The sequence below is a fragment of the Pleuronectes platessa genome, chromosome 11 (genome assembly GCF_947347685.1).
Source record: "Pleuronectes platessa chromosome 11, fPlePla1.1, whole genome shotgun sequence".
Classification (NCBI taxonomy): domain Eukaryota; kingdom Metazoa; phylum Chordata; class Actinopteri; order Pleuronectiformes; family Pleuronectidae; genus Pleuronectes; species Pleuronectes platessa.
This window is the reverse complement of record NC_070636.1, coordinates 4,345,932-4,364,721: the sequence shown is the minus strand read 5'-3', so window position 1 is coordinate 4,364,721 and position 18,790 is coordinate 4,345,932. Positions and strand designations below refer to the sequence as shown.

The following is an 18,790-nucleotide window of genomic DNA, read 5'->3' as shown; positions in this document are numbered from 1 at the left end:
ATACCACAGCCTCCATTGCTCCCACTAACCACTTAGTGCCCATTCTTCCTCTGTTTATCCAGAATCAGCTGCTGCTGCTGCAGCCGGATATTTATCAACACATCATTTCCCATGTGGCGGAGCACTTCTCCCTGGTTCGGATTATGTGGCTGGTTCTGACTGTGTAGGCCTGCGAGGAAACGCTATTTAAATGAGGGAAGTGGGAGTAAATGTGTCTTTTTCAGGCAAATAACTCAAATCCCAACTTCACATAAAAGCAGTTTTATAGTTTTGGGTCATTATCTTTTACTTCTGTCATTTTCCCCGTCTCCATTTGCTCCTTCGCACCATCATCAATGGAGATGGATGTGGCTGAGTGGGTGGGGGAGGTTTATAAGAGAAGTTTTTCCCGCCTGCACATATTAAAATCTCCCTCTAGTCTTATCAGGAAGTTTGTCTTCTTCTGCACACACGGGGGGGGGGGGGGGGGGGGGGGGTCTGTTTAATTAGCTGTTTGTGCTCTAAACAGTTAATTGTAACGTTTTAACTATGAAGACAGGATGTTTCTGAGGGTTTTATTTACATTGCAGCCAATTATACCTAAAGCACAAGTAGGTCAATTAAAAGCAGTGAATCAGTCGTCCTAGGTGGCCAGATGTTGGGGGGGGGGGAGAAGAAAAGTAGAGTAAAAGTGAATGTTTGTGTGAACTGAGTTTGATGATAACGTTGGAACCAAATCAATCAGTCATCTGGGTCAGTTCGATCCTGGGGGAGAGAGTGTTCTGATGGAATCGAGGCCAAAGGCTATTTGTACCATTGCTCTCTTCCACTTTCCCCCAAAGTGGGACAAGTAGCCTATTGAACGTCTGCATTTCAATCAGTGGTGTCTATTGATCGTGTGGTCCACTGGTGCTCATGGTCAGTTAGAGCTGACTCGCTGCAGGGACGTCACGCACTGCTGGCTCTGTACTGCCTGTGAGACGCTCTGCACAGTTAGATTCTGCAGCAGCAAACCAGCACTGACCGACATTTCTCACCCCCCCCCCCCCCCCCGCGCTAGTTTTATGTCACAGTTTCCCGGCTGCAGGATTAGTCTGCACCAACCCGACGTTACCTCATTTGCAACAGTAAACAGGCAGCCACTCCGCAGTGCTCCGGGCAGATCCCATTACAAGATGTATCAGACACCTCCCCTCCACGGCCCCACCCCTGGTAACTTGGCACAAAGGGAGCGCCCGCCTGCACCGTTGTTGCCGTGTAGTGGAGAGCCCTTGGACCGAGCGGGGGGGGGGCAGTGGAGTGGCTTGAGCTGTGTGAAGTGCTGGCAGGTGCTGTGGCTGCTGGGTGGAGGAGGGCCGTGGAGGAGGGCGGGTGATACAGCAGCTCGGCCGCTCTCAGCTGATGGTGCTGGTCATTCCATGTCGTGAAAGCACAAGTTCAAAGGTGGAGAATAACTCAACGGAGGACAGAGGTCGAACGGCTCTCATGGTCGCTCCTCTTCTTCCCTTTTTTTTCCGCCGGTCGTGATCACAAACCTCTGTGACCTTCTGCTGGTCCTGCTCACAAACCAGAGGAGACACTCAAATCCCCACAAGATGTGTCATTGCCCAGCTCCTCCAGCTTGGATACCTCGACGGATGTGATCGCTCAAACACATTTACTGCAGTTATATCAATAGTACATTTATATCTATAAATTGGCTGGGGTGAAATGTCTCCACACAGGAGATAGTGCATGTGGCATTGCTCTGTAGAAATAAGATGAGAAAAAAACTTGTAAAAAAACACTAAAGCAATGCCAGAGGTATAAATAATTGGCCAAACAATTGGAATCGTCTTTAAAAATATTTTACAATTGATGGATAAATGAATAGAAATAGGCTAGATGAACAGATGAACAATCCTCAATCAGCATGCTAATATATTTTCCCCAGTAATATCATCGAAACTTACCTGACTAGTCCTGCACACTACAGCAGGCCTCAATAGCCCTGCTGCAGTGTGCAGGATGCTGGGAATTATCTGTGCATGTGAGAAATGCACATTGGAGGGTTGAAAATTCAACGTGCAGCATGTGCTGCATTCCATACATCTTTAAAATAGAGTTTTGAATATTGTTTTAATTGTTCAGCATTTAATTTGTGTATTTTTTTTTTTTTTCAAAATTCCCGAGCTTAACTTCCCATGGAAAGTTTCTGGAAATTTATGGAAAATTTCCACTGATCCTCTGCTCTAAAGACATTTTAGGTTATGAAAGTACCTTTTTCAGTAGAGACCCCTTCACCACTTCAGACCACTACCAAAATATGACAACAACCGTTCTATCATCATTTGCAGACTTTGATATTACAACTGATGAAACTGGTAAGTAAAACCTTTATTTGACTTTTGAAGAATGTAGGTAAAGAATTTGATATTGTGAATCCAAAGAACAATTATTCAGATGTTTAAGAGCAGAGTAGAGATGAAGAAACAGAGAATGTGCTGGTTAAATTTATGGGGACAACGATGTTGGGGCAATAGCACCGGCAATGACTTGATTTTATGTTTTCACCACTGCTCCTGCTGACTCCTCACCTTCACATGTTCTCCACATGAGCCGGTGGAGCCGGGCTGTGTAGCGAGACTATGACGTAAACTCTGGTCGTAATCCCATTCGACGCCATCTAGTGTATCGTTTCTGACATAGAGGAACCACTACAAATCGCGGGTGTTGTTTTTTTCCAGAGTTTCTGGGACGGTAGACATGCTAGATTCCCAAATGAACGTGTAGAAGCACTATAAAAGTGGAATTTCCATAATATGTCCCCTTTAATGTTCAAGGATTAATAGGCCATTTCTATATATTGTTACCTGCTCAGTTGTTGTAACTATGTAAATTGATTCTGTAAATTATAAACATATTCTTGATGACGCTGATGAAGAAGAAACTCCGTGTCTGAGTCACGTTATTAACATCTCCCTTTTCAGGGCACAACACTACCACGTCATGGAATCTATTGGAGTCTGGGTCTTCGGTGAAGTTGCCAGGGCTTTGGATTTGGATACATCGCAGGAGGTGGCCCTCAATATATTAAAAAATGGAAATGCTGGTGAAACAGAGGTGGAGTAGATCACATTTTTTCAAATTATCCTGCTCCTGACTTGTTTATCAAAAGAACTGTTGACACCAGGCTGCCCCTTACACCTCCTTTATCCTTTCTCCTGTTTCTCAAAGCTTTGAAGGCACTGAAATTTATGAACTTTATGTTCTCTCTCCAGGTGAAAGCACTGGTTGACCTGTTGGGACTGCCAGCTGGACACCTCCTCAGTAATGGGTGGTACACACACTACTTCTTCAAGAAGGACCCAGGATGGTGTATTAAGGTATTTAACCATGTTCATTTTCCAATATTTGATCTCCCAAAGAGACAGCAGCTGTTGTCTGATGTGTCACTCATCTGACCTTTGTTCCTGTAGACCCCCGATGAATACTTCAGAGGCGCTAACATCAGGGCCAAGCAGTATAAATGTTAATTTAAAACCACAGAGTAGATTTAAAGTAAGTCTACCTAGAATAAAAATGTCTTTTAGAATCAGGAATATGCATCTTATTCACACATTCCTTCTCAGAAAGAGATCATAGGTCCATTGGACAACCTCTGGTCTGTCATTGAGGACATGTCAGACTTTTATCCAAGTTGTTATCCAATGTTGGAAAGTGAAGAAATTGAACTAATCCCTCGTCTGCTGTCTTTTTATAATCCAGTTCCATGCAGTGACGCCGGGCTCTGTAGAGCACACTGACAGTTGCTCTTTTATCAGCCTCATCGAAGGCCTCCTGGAGATCGACCCGATGTCGAGGTTCACCCCAGAGAACGCACTGTCCCACCCCTTCCTCACGATGGACCCTCTGATGAAGGACAAGAACCGCCCATAGTAAGTGACTGTAGATATTGAATCAGAAATTTACTGATTGAACAATCCTCTAACCTATTGTTGTGTTTCATCCAGTTTCGCAAATTCTCAGTCTGTAATGCAGACGGTGGGATTCCACAATACATCCCGAAGATGACTATCGAAAAGTGTCCCAAAGTTCTTTGAAAGAATTGGGAAGAGATCCCCCCCTCGGCCCTCTACCAGCTCTCCCAATAATTTGGCGTGATAGACCATGGACTGTGATTGGACCGGGACTGCTTGGCATGTCATGTTGGGGCTATACAAATAAAATTTGATTGATTGATTGAAAAAAAGTTTGATTCCTCTTTCTGACGAGCGTCACTTCTGCTTTATCGTTTAGTCTAAATCTCAGTCGTTGCTCATTTTCATTGTATAATCATTTGCCAGTTTTACACTTGTTGTGTATTTACCTTGTTTTTAAACACTCTACAAACTAACACAATGCTTTTAGAAGACTTTTTAAACGTGTCAGGGCCCAGTCGCACATACGTGATCATCGTCATCTCCACATATTCCGTGACTCTATTATTAAAGAAGTGTTATTAAGATATTGCAAAAGAATCTAATGATGTATTAAATGGGAATGTGTTCCAACAATTACATAAAATAAAAAATCTATTAAGTTGTGTTTATTTGATTATTCACGATATGGTCATATTTCTGAGTCAGATTTCAGTCTAACAAACTGACCAATAGTTTTTAAAGATAGAGAAATGCAGCGTGCTGATTCGCTGCAGAGGAACACTTCAGTCTCCTAACCTTTTTTTGCATTGATAGATAAACTAGCACCACTGACGTCTTCATGTGACACTCGAGTCCTGCTCTGAAAGAGTTTGTCAAAATACAGAAAACTTTCCACAAATGCTCACGTGAAATTCTCATTAATATCAGAAAGAATGTGGGTTTTTCTTTCTTAACAGTGAACGGCTCGTCCCCTCGTCAGCACTTAAGCACAATGGCCTCAGCGTTGGACACATGCAGTACAGTTGATGTGTGGACGGGGTGTTGAAAGCGTCTTTTGTTCTGGTGCCGGGTGGCTCCTCCCAGCTCAGCATTTCTCCGAGTCAGGTGACGGTCAGCAGTGTGAAAAAAATAAAAAAAAAATACCGCTGCTGTGGCACAAAGCAGCACCGGGACTCGAGCCGCACGCTTCCCATGGCACGAGCACCGCAGGCCCACCGCGCCGGAGCTGACTCATGACTCCTGTTGTGATTGAGGGGCGAAGTGGGCCACTGAACTTCCCATCGCCATGTTTAGATTGGCGTCTCCAGTGTTGTCACAGAGCGTCGACAGCTCAGGCATGACTCAGGACTTTTGACTGTGCTGAGTCGTCATGTTATAACAAGTTTATTCCTGTGCAAAAATCCCCCTTTCGTTTGCTTTTTTAAAATTTTTTTTTTAACTTCTTTTTATTTCCTTTTATCAAATGCAGTCGTGCAGTACATCAACTGATTTTTAACATGACATCAGGTGAAGTCTTAGCCTAGTGGGGTTAAACGTCCATGGATGACTTGGGCCCAAGCCATCAGGATCCAGGCAAATCAGAATTGAGTTACACATTAACATTGTCCACAGTACATCACACATGACATTACATTAAGACAGTATTCTGAAAAAGAAAGAGGATGGCCTGCAAATGTCCATCGCTTGAAAGGAAAAACAAATAGAAAATAAGATAAATATATCTATATATCCTGCTTATCATATCAAATGGAAGTGTAGAGCAATGGGGGACCGGTTGTTTATGAATACCTGTGTTTTCAGTTGTAATAGAGCAGTCAAATGTTCCATCCTGTACATATTTTGAATTCTATCCCTCCATTCGGTCATTGTGTCAATGGGGTCATTCTCCTCACACTCGGATCCCTGAGCTTTAACCTAACCCTGAGCCTCTGACCCACTCGCTGCTCGGCACGGCCTCTTTGATGCCGCCGCTGCATTTGAATATCATCTGCTCGTGGATTTGCATCCAATTTGTGTGCCGGGAGATCAGCTGCCTCTTCTTATCAAACACGTGCCCGGCTCAGTTAGACATTTTTTGCAGAACATAGAAATTTGTTGTCCTCGCCGAATTATGGAAATGAAACCTTCCCTTGAAAGTCATTAATTCCTGGAATGATGTGATCACACTGTGAACCCTCGTGGTCGCAGATGTTTTTTGTGATTGTAAACTCGTGTTGCATGGGGTGAGTGTGTGTTTGTGTGTGTGTATGTGTTTGTGTGTGTGTGTGTGTGTGTGTTTTACGTGCTGAGTCCCAGTGAGAGATCGGGGATTCGCGGATGTGAGTTTGAGCCTCGGCGCGACCGAGCTGTTTGTTTGTGGGTCTCCAGGCTGTTGTGGTTGTCAAAGCAACCGCCCAGTGTTAGCTGCTCTGCGGCATCTCGCACACACAGACACACACACACACAGACACACACACACACACACAGACACACACACACACACACACACAGACACACACACAGACACAAACACACTCACTCACCGACGAGCCAAAGTCTTTGTGAAATGAACTCGGCTGAGGAAAGAGCTATTACCAGCCATGACTCTCATTGTAACACGCAAACGCACACACAGACACACACACAGACACACACACACACACGCACACAGACACATGAATATGCATCAGGGCCTCTTTGGGCCACAACAGAGTAAATATCAGTGCACTGGTCACAATGGCTGCTATTCTTTGTCAATCCACTCTTTTTGGCCGGTTCACTGCTCCGTCAGCACGCGCTCACACTGAGGAGGGTGTGTTCACGAAAGTGTGCACATGTTGGAGTGTGAAGACTTTGTGTGTGTCTGGATCTGTGCACAGATTGTGTTCAAACAGGCTGTGTGTGTCTGTGTGATAGCATTTTTTTTTTTTTTTAAACCTTTGCATTCATGCTCTATGCAGGGTTGCATTAGCTTATGTGCACTCGCCCTCGTGCACACGTGCGTGCTGAGGCAGCAGCCACAGCAGTAGATAAGTGTAATGGGAAGACTGTGCTGAGTCGGCAGTTCATAGTCACAGTGTGTACGAGTGCCAGGTCGGATAAATGCTGCACCTGAGAGACTGGAGCTCTGTCATGGCTGAAGAGCTGGAGGAAGGAATCACTTCCTGTGTGTGTGTGTGTGTGTGTGTGTTTGTATGTCTGTGTGTGTGTGGATGTGTGTGTGTGTGTTGTAATAGTCAAAGAAAAGAATGAAGGTAATATCTAAAAATATGTAAAACAATTACATAACACTACAAACAAGACTTAACAATGACTAAAGTCACTTAAAGGTGTTTCAGAGAGTGAAACACACACACACACACAGACACACACACTATGCATTTGGCGGGCAGCCTCAGCTGAGCTTGGTTCAGTGTTTTTGAATGCGGGGGCAGTCGGGCTGTATCCTCCAGTGAGCTTTAGAGGAAGGAGACCGAGGGGGATGAATGGTGACCTCTGACCTTCTGGGTGCACTCCCCTCGCTGGCTGGCAGATCCCCAGACTTCTGTCCTTCCTCTGTTGCGAAGAGAGCGAGCGTTGGGAGGGAGAGAGAGACTGAGAGAGAGAGAGAGACTGAGAGAGAGAGAGAGAGAGACGTGTTGTGTGAAATGTGCTGCAAATAAAGCTTATTATCTGTAGGGCCTCCAAACCCAAGGCAGCGGTAACCTGAGGGCTTCTGTTCACTCTGCCAGACCTTCCATGTCCGTTTCCGATCAGCTTCTTGGACGACACTTCTTACTTCAGGGTGTAAAGAGTATCTGTTGTATATTGAACCAACTGACTGCACTGTCAGAGATGCACATCTGTACTTTTACAGTTTGTTTTTAAAACTTTATTTTGGGGCCAAATTTCCGGCATCATCTCAAAGATTCTCTCTTCTCTCTTCGATCAGCCAAGTTGTCATATTCATCCATCAAGTTCAGTAGTCTGTTGAAAACCTGAACATATAAATCTTAATTTTGTTTGTAACTCCTTCACATGAGAATAGTTGATAAAGTTGATTATATTTCCCAGCCCAGCGATTGTTAAATGAAACCTGACGCTTCATCAAAGCCAATAAACGGCAATTTTAGACTCTCCTGCTTTCCACCCCTTTAAAGGTCACCACTGTGGAGAACGCTTGTTATTGGTCAAAGGCAAAAATGTGTGTGTCTCACTGAAATATAATCTTGATGCTTAAGTTCTATGTACATTTACTCAGGTCCAAGAGTGAAGCCACACATCATTGTTTCCAAATGAGGCAGATTTGTTGGAAAATGTTACAAATTTGAAGCAGGTGGGAAGTTTGTGTCCAGAATAGTCTGGAAAGTTTAGGTAAAGGACGATACTGATTATAAGTCATCCGCCTCCTTTTCCAACATCTGTTCTTGAGAGAAATATTTCATCCTTTAGGGAAAGTTTCTCTGAGAAGCCGTTGATCCAAGAGGAGGAAGAGTCCTCTGCATCGAATCCGTCTCTCTTGTGTGAGTGAGACACCAGCGTCTAATAAGTGTATTACACAGTTTGTTCCTCCCTGCTTAATTTCTGTAGGGTCGCTCGTTTCCCAGTTGTCCCAGCACAAGCCTGGGTCGTGACATGGGTTAACCTGCAGGTTAACTGGGCTCATGAAACACTTAACACCAAGTAGAGCGATACCTCCGCCATTGGTGCAACAGGTCCCTGAAATACCACAACAAATCCATCATGTTTGTATGGAAAACAGCTGACTGATTTAAATCCACTAGATCTTGATTTTTATATATATACATTTCATTTCATTGTTTTATTTTTCATCAAGATGCAGGAATTAATCCCATGGAGACTGGTGAAAATGTCAAAAGCAATGTTTTAGATATCATATGAAACAATTTAAAATGTCTAAAAACAACAACATGTTATATATTTTGTTGACCTGTGAACGTACAATACATACAGCTTCTTTCACTGATTCATAAATACTTTCCCTGAAAACAACTCATCAAACTAGGTCTTCTGTTACTGTTTTGTTTGAGAGACCCTTAGTGGCCAAGTGGCAATTTGTACTTTTTTATGAAAGTAATGAAAAGATCCCTGGAGTTCTTTCTTGGCTCATGTCCCATCCTTTTACCAAGTTTTGTGGAAATCCATCCCATAGTTATTGCCCCCCCCCCCCCGCTGATTAGCAAACAAACAACCTCACCAATGGACGGGAGTGAGAAAAAAAACCTCCTCAAATTTGCCTTCATGTGAGAAAAAAGTTCTCTCCTTCTTTATCACTTCCCTTTGACATTTCCTGAAGGAAGCCGCGGCGCTCCCTTCCTACGCAGATGTGCCTCCAGGGTGCAGTTTAGAACCAGTGTGTGCTCCCAGTGAACTCGTCTGGTTCGACTCGATGCCCTAATTCCTCACTCATGAGGAAATCATCTGGGAGTCTGGGAGAAGAGGAAGGTGTTGTTAGCGGCTCGGTCTTCCTGGCGTAGGAAACACTTTCCCCCAAAACACTTTCTGTCCCGAGTCTAAATAGATTTTCACTTCCCTGGGATCCACAGAGGCCCATCGCCCCCCCACCCCCCCCCCCATCCTCCAACTCATCCAGACAGAATTCATTCTCATTACTGCTCGAGCTGTGGGTGGCGTTACGCTTTTTTATGTTGTGGTTTTGATAGTAAAAAGAGATGGTTTCTCCCCCCCCCCCCACCCCCAACGATCTCATTTATCACTCTTACTGGAGCGTTTTGGAGGAGACACTGGAAAAGAGGTTTTCTTCTAGACGTCTTTCTTGAACTTTATCTGATTGTGTTTCTGGGGTTTCACCGGGACACGAGAGGCCCTCTCATACCCCGAGCTGGAGACTGGGGCTTGAGAAACTGGCTGCGGTGTTGAAAAAGCCTTTCCTGTGCCGGACGCTCTGCCAGCGATCTCTGCCTCTCCTCCCCGCCTGAGCACTTGTCTGCCCGGCCGCTCATGAGCCGGCTGGTTTCAGCCAGAGGATTGTACTAATATGGAACTGGCAGAGAGGCAGGAAATATTTTCCTAACTGAGGTTGATTAATGGAGTGAGGGAGGGAGGGAGGGAGGGGGGGGGAGTTGGCGAGGGAGAGGTGGGGAAAGGAACGGGAGCGAGGAGAGATAGCAGGTTTCTTAAATATAAAACTATAAGTGACGGGTTTACACGAGTCACCACGCAGTTCTTATCGTTAACTTCATTGTGATTATGCTGCACTTTAGTATCAGGGAGGTGAAGTTCATTAATTATGTTCATTCCGCATTTCCACTTTATCAGTTGATCAATAACATCGATTGATATCAGCCTTGCACAGACATACTGGGATCTGCCTTTATGTTTGACCTCCTTGTATTATGTGTTTGTGTTTTTTGATTTAGGGTAATTTATCATGAAGTTTATGGTTAAACTGTAAAATATCAAACCCCATTTACATTAAAGGGTTTGATAACACCATCTTAGGAATCATTACCTTTTTTTTAGTATAAATATATTGGCCAATATATCGTAATCGGAATACTTTTATTCCCTCAGCATCGGCCCTAAAAATCCACATTGGTGTCTATTTTACAACTAATTGAAAAAACAAGTTATGTCAAAGTCCTTAAAGTTCTTTTAAACACTAGTTTGCTTGTTTCATTAACACAATCTCACCACAGACAGTCAGAAGGGAAACTGGTCCAGGTTCTCCCAGTCTACTCGGCTTCCACTCTGTGGTTACTATGGGAAAAATGTTGCTGTAATGTCGCCGATTGGCAACTTTCCCTGAAGCTGATGCGGAGCAGATTCCTCCTGCTCTTGACCCCTGTTGTTTTTACAGCCCGCCCCGGTTCTGGGAGGCTGAGGGCGAGAGACAGAGAGAGAGAGAGAGAGAGAGAGAGAGAGGGGGAGAGAGAGAGGGAGGAGGGGGATGGCTCAGAACATGTATGATCTTCCAGTTCCTCCTGCAGACACAGTCGCTCTGCTACACGACATGTTGCAGTGAAGCCGGAGCAGAACCCGGGCCGAGCTGCTCTCACTGCCACGTTGTTGATGATGAGCAGCCGTCGGCCTCCAGAGCTGTGGTGCAGACCTGTGAACAGCTCACAGACGTTCACAGCACATAGTGTACTGACACAAACTGAACGAGGACACGGTCACACATGAGGAGAGCAGGGATCAGACAGGAGCCTCTACAGTCTGATACATCTGACCTGTTCTGAACAGCTGGTCGTGATGTTCTTTACATTTCAGGGTTTGTTTTATTGTTCTGGTGTAACACGCTCAACTTTAGGGAAAACTGCAGCTTCATTCAAGTTTCACAGTTAATCAAAAAGAATAATATAGATAATATATATTTGTGTTTGTCCCAGAGAATAAGAGCAGTTGCTTATGAGTCAGTTCGTTGATTAATAGATTTTTGACTCATCCCAGTCGAGGCTCAACAGTCCCCACACGAAATCTGAATTCATGTGATACAGATTTGTATTTGGATCTGCACCAAATTGCTCAAATTCCAGTTCCCTAAATATATAATTTTTTTTGGCAATCAATATCCATGAATTATTCTCTGGGAAATCAATGAAAATGTTGCCAAACGTCCTGTCTCACAATGTTAAAGAAAGTAAAATCAACTTTACTGGGTTCTTTCCAGATCCATAATGCACCCTTACTCCAAGTTTTGTGGTAATCCGTCCCATATTCTTTGTAAAATCCTGCAAACAAAACACATTAAAACACATAGTACATTGATTATTGAGGGTTTGTAGTGTTGGTTGGACAAATCATGACATTTACTGATATCACATTGGGCTCCGGGATATTGTGAGTTTGTCAAAAAAGGTAATTCCTGGAAGTTTAGAGAGATTCCAAAATGGTCGAGAAGTAGATGAAGCTGGCCGAGCTCATGGACATTTTAAATATCGTGTCTGAGAATTGTGTAATAAGTCAGATAGAATATTCAAGGTCGAAGCTCATTAGGATCATGTTTGTGATGCTGCTCTTCCTCTGGCTATAAATACTCCGGCACAGGGAAAACCCAACGGCTGCAGTTCCGCTGGAGTGATGGCAACTAAAATCTCAAGGGTGGAGAAATGTGTCTGTGTGTGTGTGTGTGTGTGTGTGTGTGTGTTGGGGGGGGGGACTTGTTCGTTTGTCCACCAACATAATTAATCATGTCGTGCCGAGCTCCTGTTAATATTTCACAAAGACAAACTAGATGTGCAGGTAATTTATTGCTAAGCTTCACCCGCTGCTGCTGCTACGCCTTTTATTCCCATCTAGTGTATATATGATATATGATATAATGATGGAGGCAGATTTGTGGTTATATAGACAATGGTCAGTTTGTCTGAAATAACTGCTGCTGGTTGAATTATGATCAGTGACGTCATGAAGAAGTCAGAGAATTAGGCCAACATAGTTAAAAAAAATGCTTGGTTGGAGTTACCTCTTTATCCGATAGGAGTTCAGACCTCAGCTTTATATCTATAGATCATAAAGAGCATGGATGATACTTCCAGCTGCATCTTCTCAAAACTCTGAGAGCCTTCTGTGGGAATATAATGACTCAGGCACCAATCTGCCTCCACGACCAGTGGACCTGTAACTCGGTGTCATGCCCCAGAACACCTGAGGAGCCTGGGAGTGTTGACCATAACATAGCCGGGGGGGGGGGGGGGGAGGTCATGTGACATTGCAGGTGGCTGCCAGCCCCAGTCTCTAAACTCCACAGTGACCCAGAGAGCTGGAGGAGCTGCGGGAGGGCCGGCTAATTCCTGTCAGGAGGAGGCCTGTGGTCCGGCCCCGAGCAGCCAGACGCTCCCTCCTTCCAGCACATTTAACGAGCTGACATTCTTTCTGTGAACTTTTAGACGTTTTCACAACTCTGCTCTTTGCAGGTCGACTCAAAGCCTCTGACATGTTCAGCTCCTCTGGTCCCGCAGCAGCTGCACTAAGCAGGAGCAGAACTGCACCCGGGTCATCGACATAAATCACATGTGCCCCTCCACCTCTGAATCCCATTCGAAGTTCCATTTCTTTTAGATATTCTTTGGTTTGAAGCCGTGACAGTTTGCTGGCGACTCGTTAAACAAGTTAAAGGTCAATTAAAGGTCAAACTTGAAGTTCTAAGGATTTGTGTTTGTGCTGAATGAAGTCGAGGGAAAAGTGAAACTAAAAGAGAGAAAAGAGAGAGAGGAAACCAGAAAACTGGGAAATTGAACCTGCCGAGTCAGCAAACAGCCTTTGCTTAACACCTTGATTCAATTAAACTGGATCCACATTAGCTAATGACTCCACAGCCGAGCCCCGATGGGTTCAAATCTCTGGCCGACCCCTCAAGAGAATATTGATCCGGATTAATTGGCATATTTTCGGGCCTTTTGGAGCTTAAATCAGGACTAACTTTAGAGGATGACGGTGCTTTAGAGGCTGAGGGCGTGTGCCTGCCAGTTGCACGTATAAATCACCAGCGCTGGGGTTTCTCCTGTCAGCTCTGCCCTCGGAGTTAAAACACCATATAATCTGCTCTTTTCCCTCCACATCTTCGGCAGTACCCGCAGCTTCCTTCAGTGTTTTTCATTGGTTGAAACCTGCCAACAAACTCGCACACATCTGAAAAACCCCGTGTCCTCCGCACTTTAGTTTATTGATAGCCGCGTAGACCTCGTGCCACTCAAGAGTTTAAGAGTGACCTCATCCCAGAAGTTCCACGAGAGCTCTCCAGTGACTTTTAAGTGGCTTTTGTTCCCCCGGCAGTCGAGGGAGAGACAGTGCTGGCTTTCATAAACGCCTGGCTCTGCTCCTGCAGGTCCTCCTCCTTGGAAACATGTTGCCTGATGTTTGGGGCTCGGGTGTAATTAACTCTGGAACTCGTAAAGAGGCGTTCACAGCAGGGTGCGCGGCAGGCCCACTCCTCATGCCAGCTCCTGTTGGGCGGCTGAGATCCTGTTTCAGATGTTTTTCCATTGGCGTGTTCACGGGCCAGACGATCCAGGGCCTGCTACACCTACTGTATACAGAGGGCTCCAGTGTGCTGCGGCTCCGCGGGGGGGGGGGGGGGGACTTAAGCTTGTTAGAGTCCCAGACAAAGGTGCAAGGTGACAGCATGTGAATAAACAGAAAACACCTTCAATAGGCCACAGAGGTTTGTTGAAATTTAATTAAGGGATTTTTTTTTTATTGGTCCCACTTGGAAAATGAACGCTCCTTTCTACCCAAAGGTCAGAGGTCAAGTTTGGCTTGGCTGTGTTTTTTCACTGCTTCGGTCCAAACTGAAATATCTTGAGAATTATGTGGTTGATTACCAGGATATTTAGTTTGGGCATTCATGGTTTCCAGAGGATGAATCTATGACTTTTGATGATTCCCACCATAGAGATTTGTAGTTTTAAGTGAAAGGTCCTGACACTGAGCTGCACTCTGTTCTCTGTTTGTTATCTTCCATCTTTCTAATGTTGGTGAATTAGCAACAAGCTCTGATGCTGAATGATGTAACCGTCTGTTATTGTCACTGGGAGATTATACATTTTCTGACCTGAGCATTCAGAACACCAGAACTGCTAACATGGTTACTGACGCTTTAATTGATTTCCCACAAGACCTCCATCTTCCAGTTAGACAAATATATTCACATGATTATGTTAGCTTCGCTGGGTTTAATGCGATGGACTGGGGCCATTGCTAACAAATAGTAAGCATATAATAGAAAGTTTGAAACCCTACAGCGTTTAATTTATATGAAAATTGACTAAAGTTATTTTTCCTTCCTTTTCCCTGCAGACGTTTACAGCTTGGTGTAACTCTCACCTGAGGAAAGCAGGCACGCAGATCGAGAACATCGAGGAGGACTTCAGGGACGGACTGAAACTCATGCTGCTGCTCGAGGTCATCTCAGGTACTCGGCTCCTCACTTAGCAGGATTAACTCAGGGGAAACAGTTTGCCTGGGCAGAGGCGTCACATGTTGATGTTTGGACACGGGATCCCAGGAGGAGTTCTGCATTTTAGGAATTATGGAGATTGCTGAGAGTCAGATGAGATTAATACCTCTGGAATGTCCATTTTCCTTTAAAACTGATATTTTCCTCGTCCGAAATGAAATGGTTGGACATGAAAGGGACTTTAAAAGTAATTATTCATATTTTATTGAGGTGGCAAAAAGCATAAATGTGGAGTTGGAAGACAAAAGAGAAAATTCATCAATTAAACTAATCTTTTTTAACTAGCATGCATACAAACTGAAGCGTAAAACCACAGTTTGCTGGAGAGAATCAGCCGTTTCTCTTGGCTTCAGCTTCTTCAGGACTGGATGCAGGCTTCCAACTCTTTGAAAGAAATTGAAAAACCACTTTCTCCAACAGGAAATATGATAAGATGTTGAAAAGCTGTTTACGGACGCTGTCCTCTGGCAAAGCCGTAACATCACCTCAATTCAATTCGTTTGGCCTTGGCCCCGTTTTGTAAATGTTGTTCACGGTGAATGCGGTGGAGGAGGAGGAGGAGGAGGAAGTGTCAGACGGGCTCCTCATCCTCCATTTCAAATGTTCTGTTTTCTCCTTTCAGGCGAACGCTTGGCCAAACCAGAGAGAGGCAAGATGAGGGTCCACAAGATCTCCAACGTGAATAAAGCACTGGACTTCATCGCCGGTAAAGGAGTGAAGCTGGTGTCTATCGGTGCAGAGGGTGAGTGACTCATTAACTTGTGTGCTACCACGACACTGTACCAAAATACTCCAATTAGGTCTTCAGCCAAATCAGTACCACTCTGTTGTGAAGGGTTGTGTGTGATGTAGTCTCCGGCCTGCTCTCGCTTCCCCTCTCATTACCATGGACTTAATGGGATCCTTATTTCAGACGCTTCTGGTGGAGGTTGTGCTTTGCGGTGCGTTTTCTGTGAGTAGATTTTAGGATCAGCAATCCCCCTCGAGGCCTGAGGCTGCTCATTGTTCAGCACAAATAACTCAGGGACGTCCGTCCTCCTCCCATCGGACAGTAAACAAGTCTTTAGCAGAGTAAACACTCTACTCTCACTCTCTCTTTCTCTCTCTGTCTCTCTCTCCTAATATCCACCGATCTCCCTCTTTCACAACAGCACTTTCCCCTCTGGCCTTGTCTGGAATAAACAGGGTTTGCACATGTGCTGCAAACAGAAACTTCAAAGTGCCTCTCCACTCGCTGGGCCCAAAATATTCGAAGGATCTTAAAGTGTCAGTTTGCACAGAATGAAAGTCCTTGTGGGATTCAGCCGTGCAGACAGTTTGAGTTCCGAGCGCCAAGGTTTGGAGATATCGGTCTGTGAGACTTGGTTCTGCCGTCCCGGTCCAACGAAGGGGAACAGAAAGTCGACTGTGTTGCTCAAAACTCTGAAATATGACATTTTCTTGTCTTGGTCCATCTGGCTCCTCTGTTTCCACACTTCTGTTGCCAGAAACTGAAACTGTCTGAATGTCCAAACAGCTCAAGGAGCCTGCAATGAAATATTATATAAGTTATTTTGGATTTTTTAAGAGAACTAAACCCTTTTAAGGATAATAACTCTTATAAATGAGTCAAATCCCAGTTAAATACACTGGGATCTGGTTCTCTTAAAGGTCTGGGTCTGTTCTCGACGCCCTAATGAGGTTGACCTCTGACCTTTTCACCGTCAGACACCAACAGGTTAAAAGAAACTGGGACGAGGACAAATTTGAACGACAAACAAATCAGCTGACATGATGCAAAGAGAACAATAAAGATTTAGGGTTTTTATTTTCATAGGTTTCATGGTTTTAGAGAGTATGTCATGAATAAAAGTAAATGGACTGTATTTATGGTTTTCTTGTTCTATTGACTACTCAGCGCTGCTTTACAGCACAAGTCACATTAACTAATTCAGCTGCCACATTTAAAAAGCATTTACATTATTTTTGGTCTATAAAAAGTTGGTTTGTGGTAAAATATTTAAAAAGGAAACATTCAAAGCTGCCAATTATGTTAAATTTCATAAAATAGCCCATGTACAAAAGTACAATAATACAGATTCATTTATCAAATGACCTGTAACATTTCAGATTTGACTAAATGGTAAATATATATATTCTCCCAGCCTGAGGAGATGTGTTCACTTTGTCCGACCAACTTTATTATAGAAGCAAAGATAAACCAGAAAATATTCACCAGACTTTCACCAAACAATCCTCAATACTCAATATTTGCGCATCAATAAAAGACACAAGTGACTTGGTACGATGGAGACTCTTTTTGTGTCAGTGCACGGAGGCCAGTATAAAAGCTCGTAAACCAGACCAGCATTCCAGACGGATTATCGGGCTGGACTCCCCTCCTGGTCGAGCCGCCGTGCTCACTGTGGCGGCGGGATGAGACGGGTGGACGGCTCAGATCCATGCGACTCACCGGGGGTTTGTTGTGTGTGAGGGATGAACTCGGAGGAGGAGGAGGAGGAAGAGGAGGAGGAGGAGGAGGGGGTGCAGGTTCAAATGGATTTAACAGGATTTGTGTTCCTCCCCAGGGCCGATCAGTCCTGTTCATTAGGCCGACTCACAACAAGTATCTGCATGTGTCAGCCTCAACCACACAGCTCCACGTTCGCTGCCTCCTAATTCACTCCGAGCCGTCGCTCACAGACACAGTTACACCTACAGACACACGACTGACATGTCGCTGTCCAGGCCTGTCCGTCACAGTCGAGCCCCGGGGCCTGATTGGATTAGAGGGAGAGCCGAATGATAATTGAAGGCGGGCAAACAGGGCGACCTGTTGGAAGGGATTTTCATTACTGACAACACAGACAGGACCGGGACGCAGGCGGTTGGTTCACAGGCTTCAGATCAGCTGATCGACAGCTTAGCAGGTTCAGGCTCAGATGACTGAATAATCACGTCTCACTTCTCATTCATGAAGGTGTAATACTCACCGGCTCAAAAGAATCAACAGATCATCTTCATGAGATAAATGAGTCTTCTGAGATGAAAAGACTAAAAAGCTTTCTGCTGGGAATAATTAAAGGTTTATGTGCTACTGTACAGATAGATGGATAGATGGAGAGATAGATAGACAGATAGATAGATAGATAGATAGATGGATGGAAAGATGGATAGATAGATAGACGGATATACAGATAGATAGATCGACAGATAGACAGATAGATAAACAGATAGATGGATAGATGAATAGATAGACGGATAGATGGATACATATACAGTGCCTTGCATAAGTATTCACCCCCCTTGGACTTTTTCCCATTATGTACTGTTACTAACTGGAATTCAAATAGACTTAAATAAACTTTTTCCCGTTTGATCAACAAAACATGCATAGTACTTTGGAGGTGCAAAATACATTTTATTGTGACACAAACAATAATGAGAACAAAAAAGTTGACATCTGTTGGGTGCATAAGTATTCACCCCCCTGTGTCAATACTTGGTAGAACCCCCTTTCGCTGCAATTACAGCTGCAAGTCTTTTGGGGTATGTCTCTACCAGCTTTGCACATCTAGAGATGGAAAGGTTTGTCCATTCTTCTTGGCAAAAAAGATGAAGCTCAGTCAGATTGGATGGAGACCGTCTGTGAACCGCAATCTTCAAGTCTTGCCATAGATTCTCTATTGGATTGAGGTCTGGGCTTTGACTGGGCCATTTTAAGACATTAACATTCTTTAATCCAAACCATTCCTTTGTAGCTCTGGCTGTATGTTTAGGGTCATTGTCCTGCTGGAAGATGAACCTCCGCCCCAGTCTCAAGTCTTTTGCAGACTGCATTAGATTTTCTTCAAGGATTTCCCTGTATTTGGCTCCATCCATCTTTCCCTCTGTTCTGACCAGTTTCCCTGTACCTGCTGAAGAGAAGCATCCCCACAGCATGATGCTACCACCACCATGTTTCACTGTTGGGATGGTGCGCTCAGGGTGATGGGCAGTGTTGGGTTTTCGCCACACATAGCGTTTTGCA

General features: G+C 44.4%; 1 protein-coding gene across 4 annotated transcripts in view; it reads left to right on the top strand.

Annotated features, from left to right (window-relative positions):
* actn1 (actinin, alpha 1) overlaps window positions 1-18,790 on the top strand; it is a 51,348-nt gene that overhangs the window by 11,367 nt on the left and 21,191 nt on the right. For all 4 annotated transcript variants that reach the window (XM_053434161.1, XM_053434159.1, XM_053434158.1 and 1 more), the window contains exons 2-3: window positions 14,622-14,736; window positions 15,404-15,523. In XM_053434161.1, the coding sequence (XP_053290136.1) occupies window positions 14,622-14,736; window positions 15,404-15,523 (235 nt within the window). The remainder of the gene's footprint in view (window positions 1-14,621; window positions 14,737-15,403; window positions 15,524-18,790) is intronic.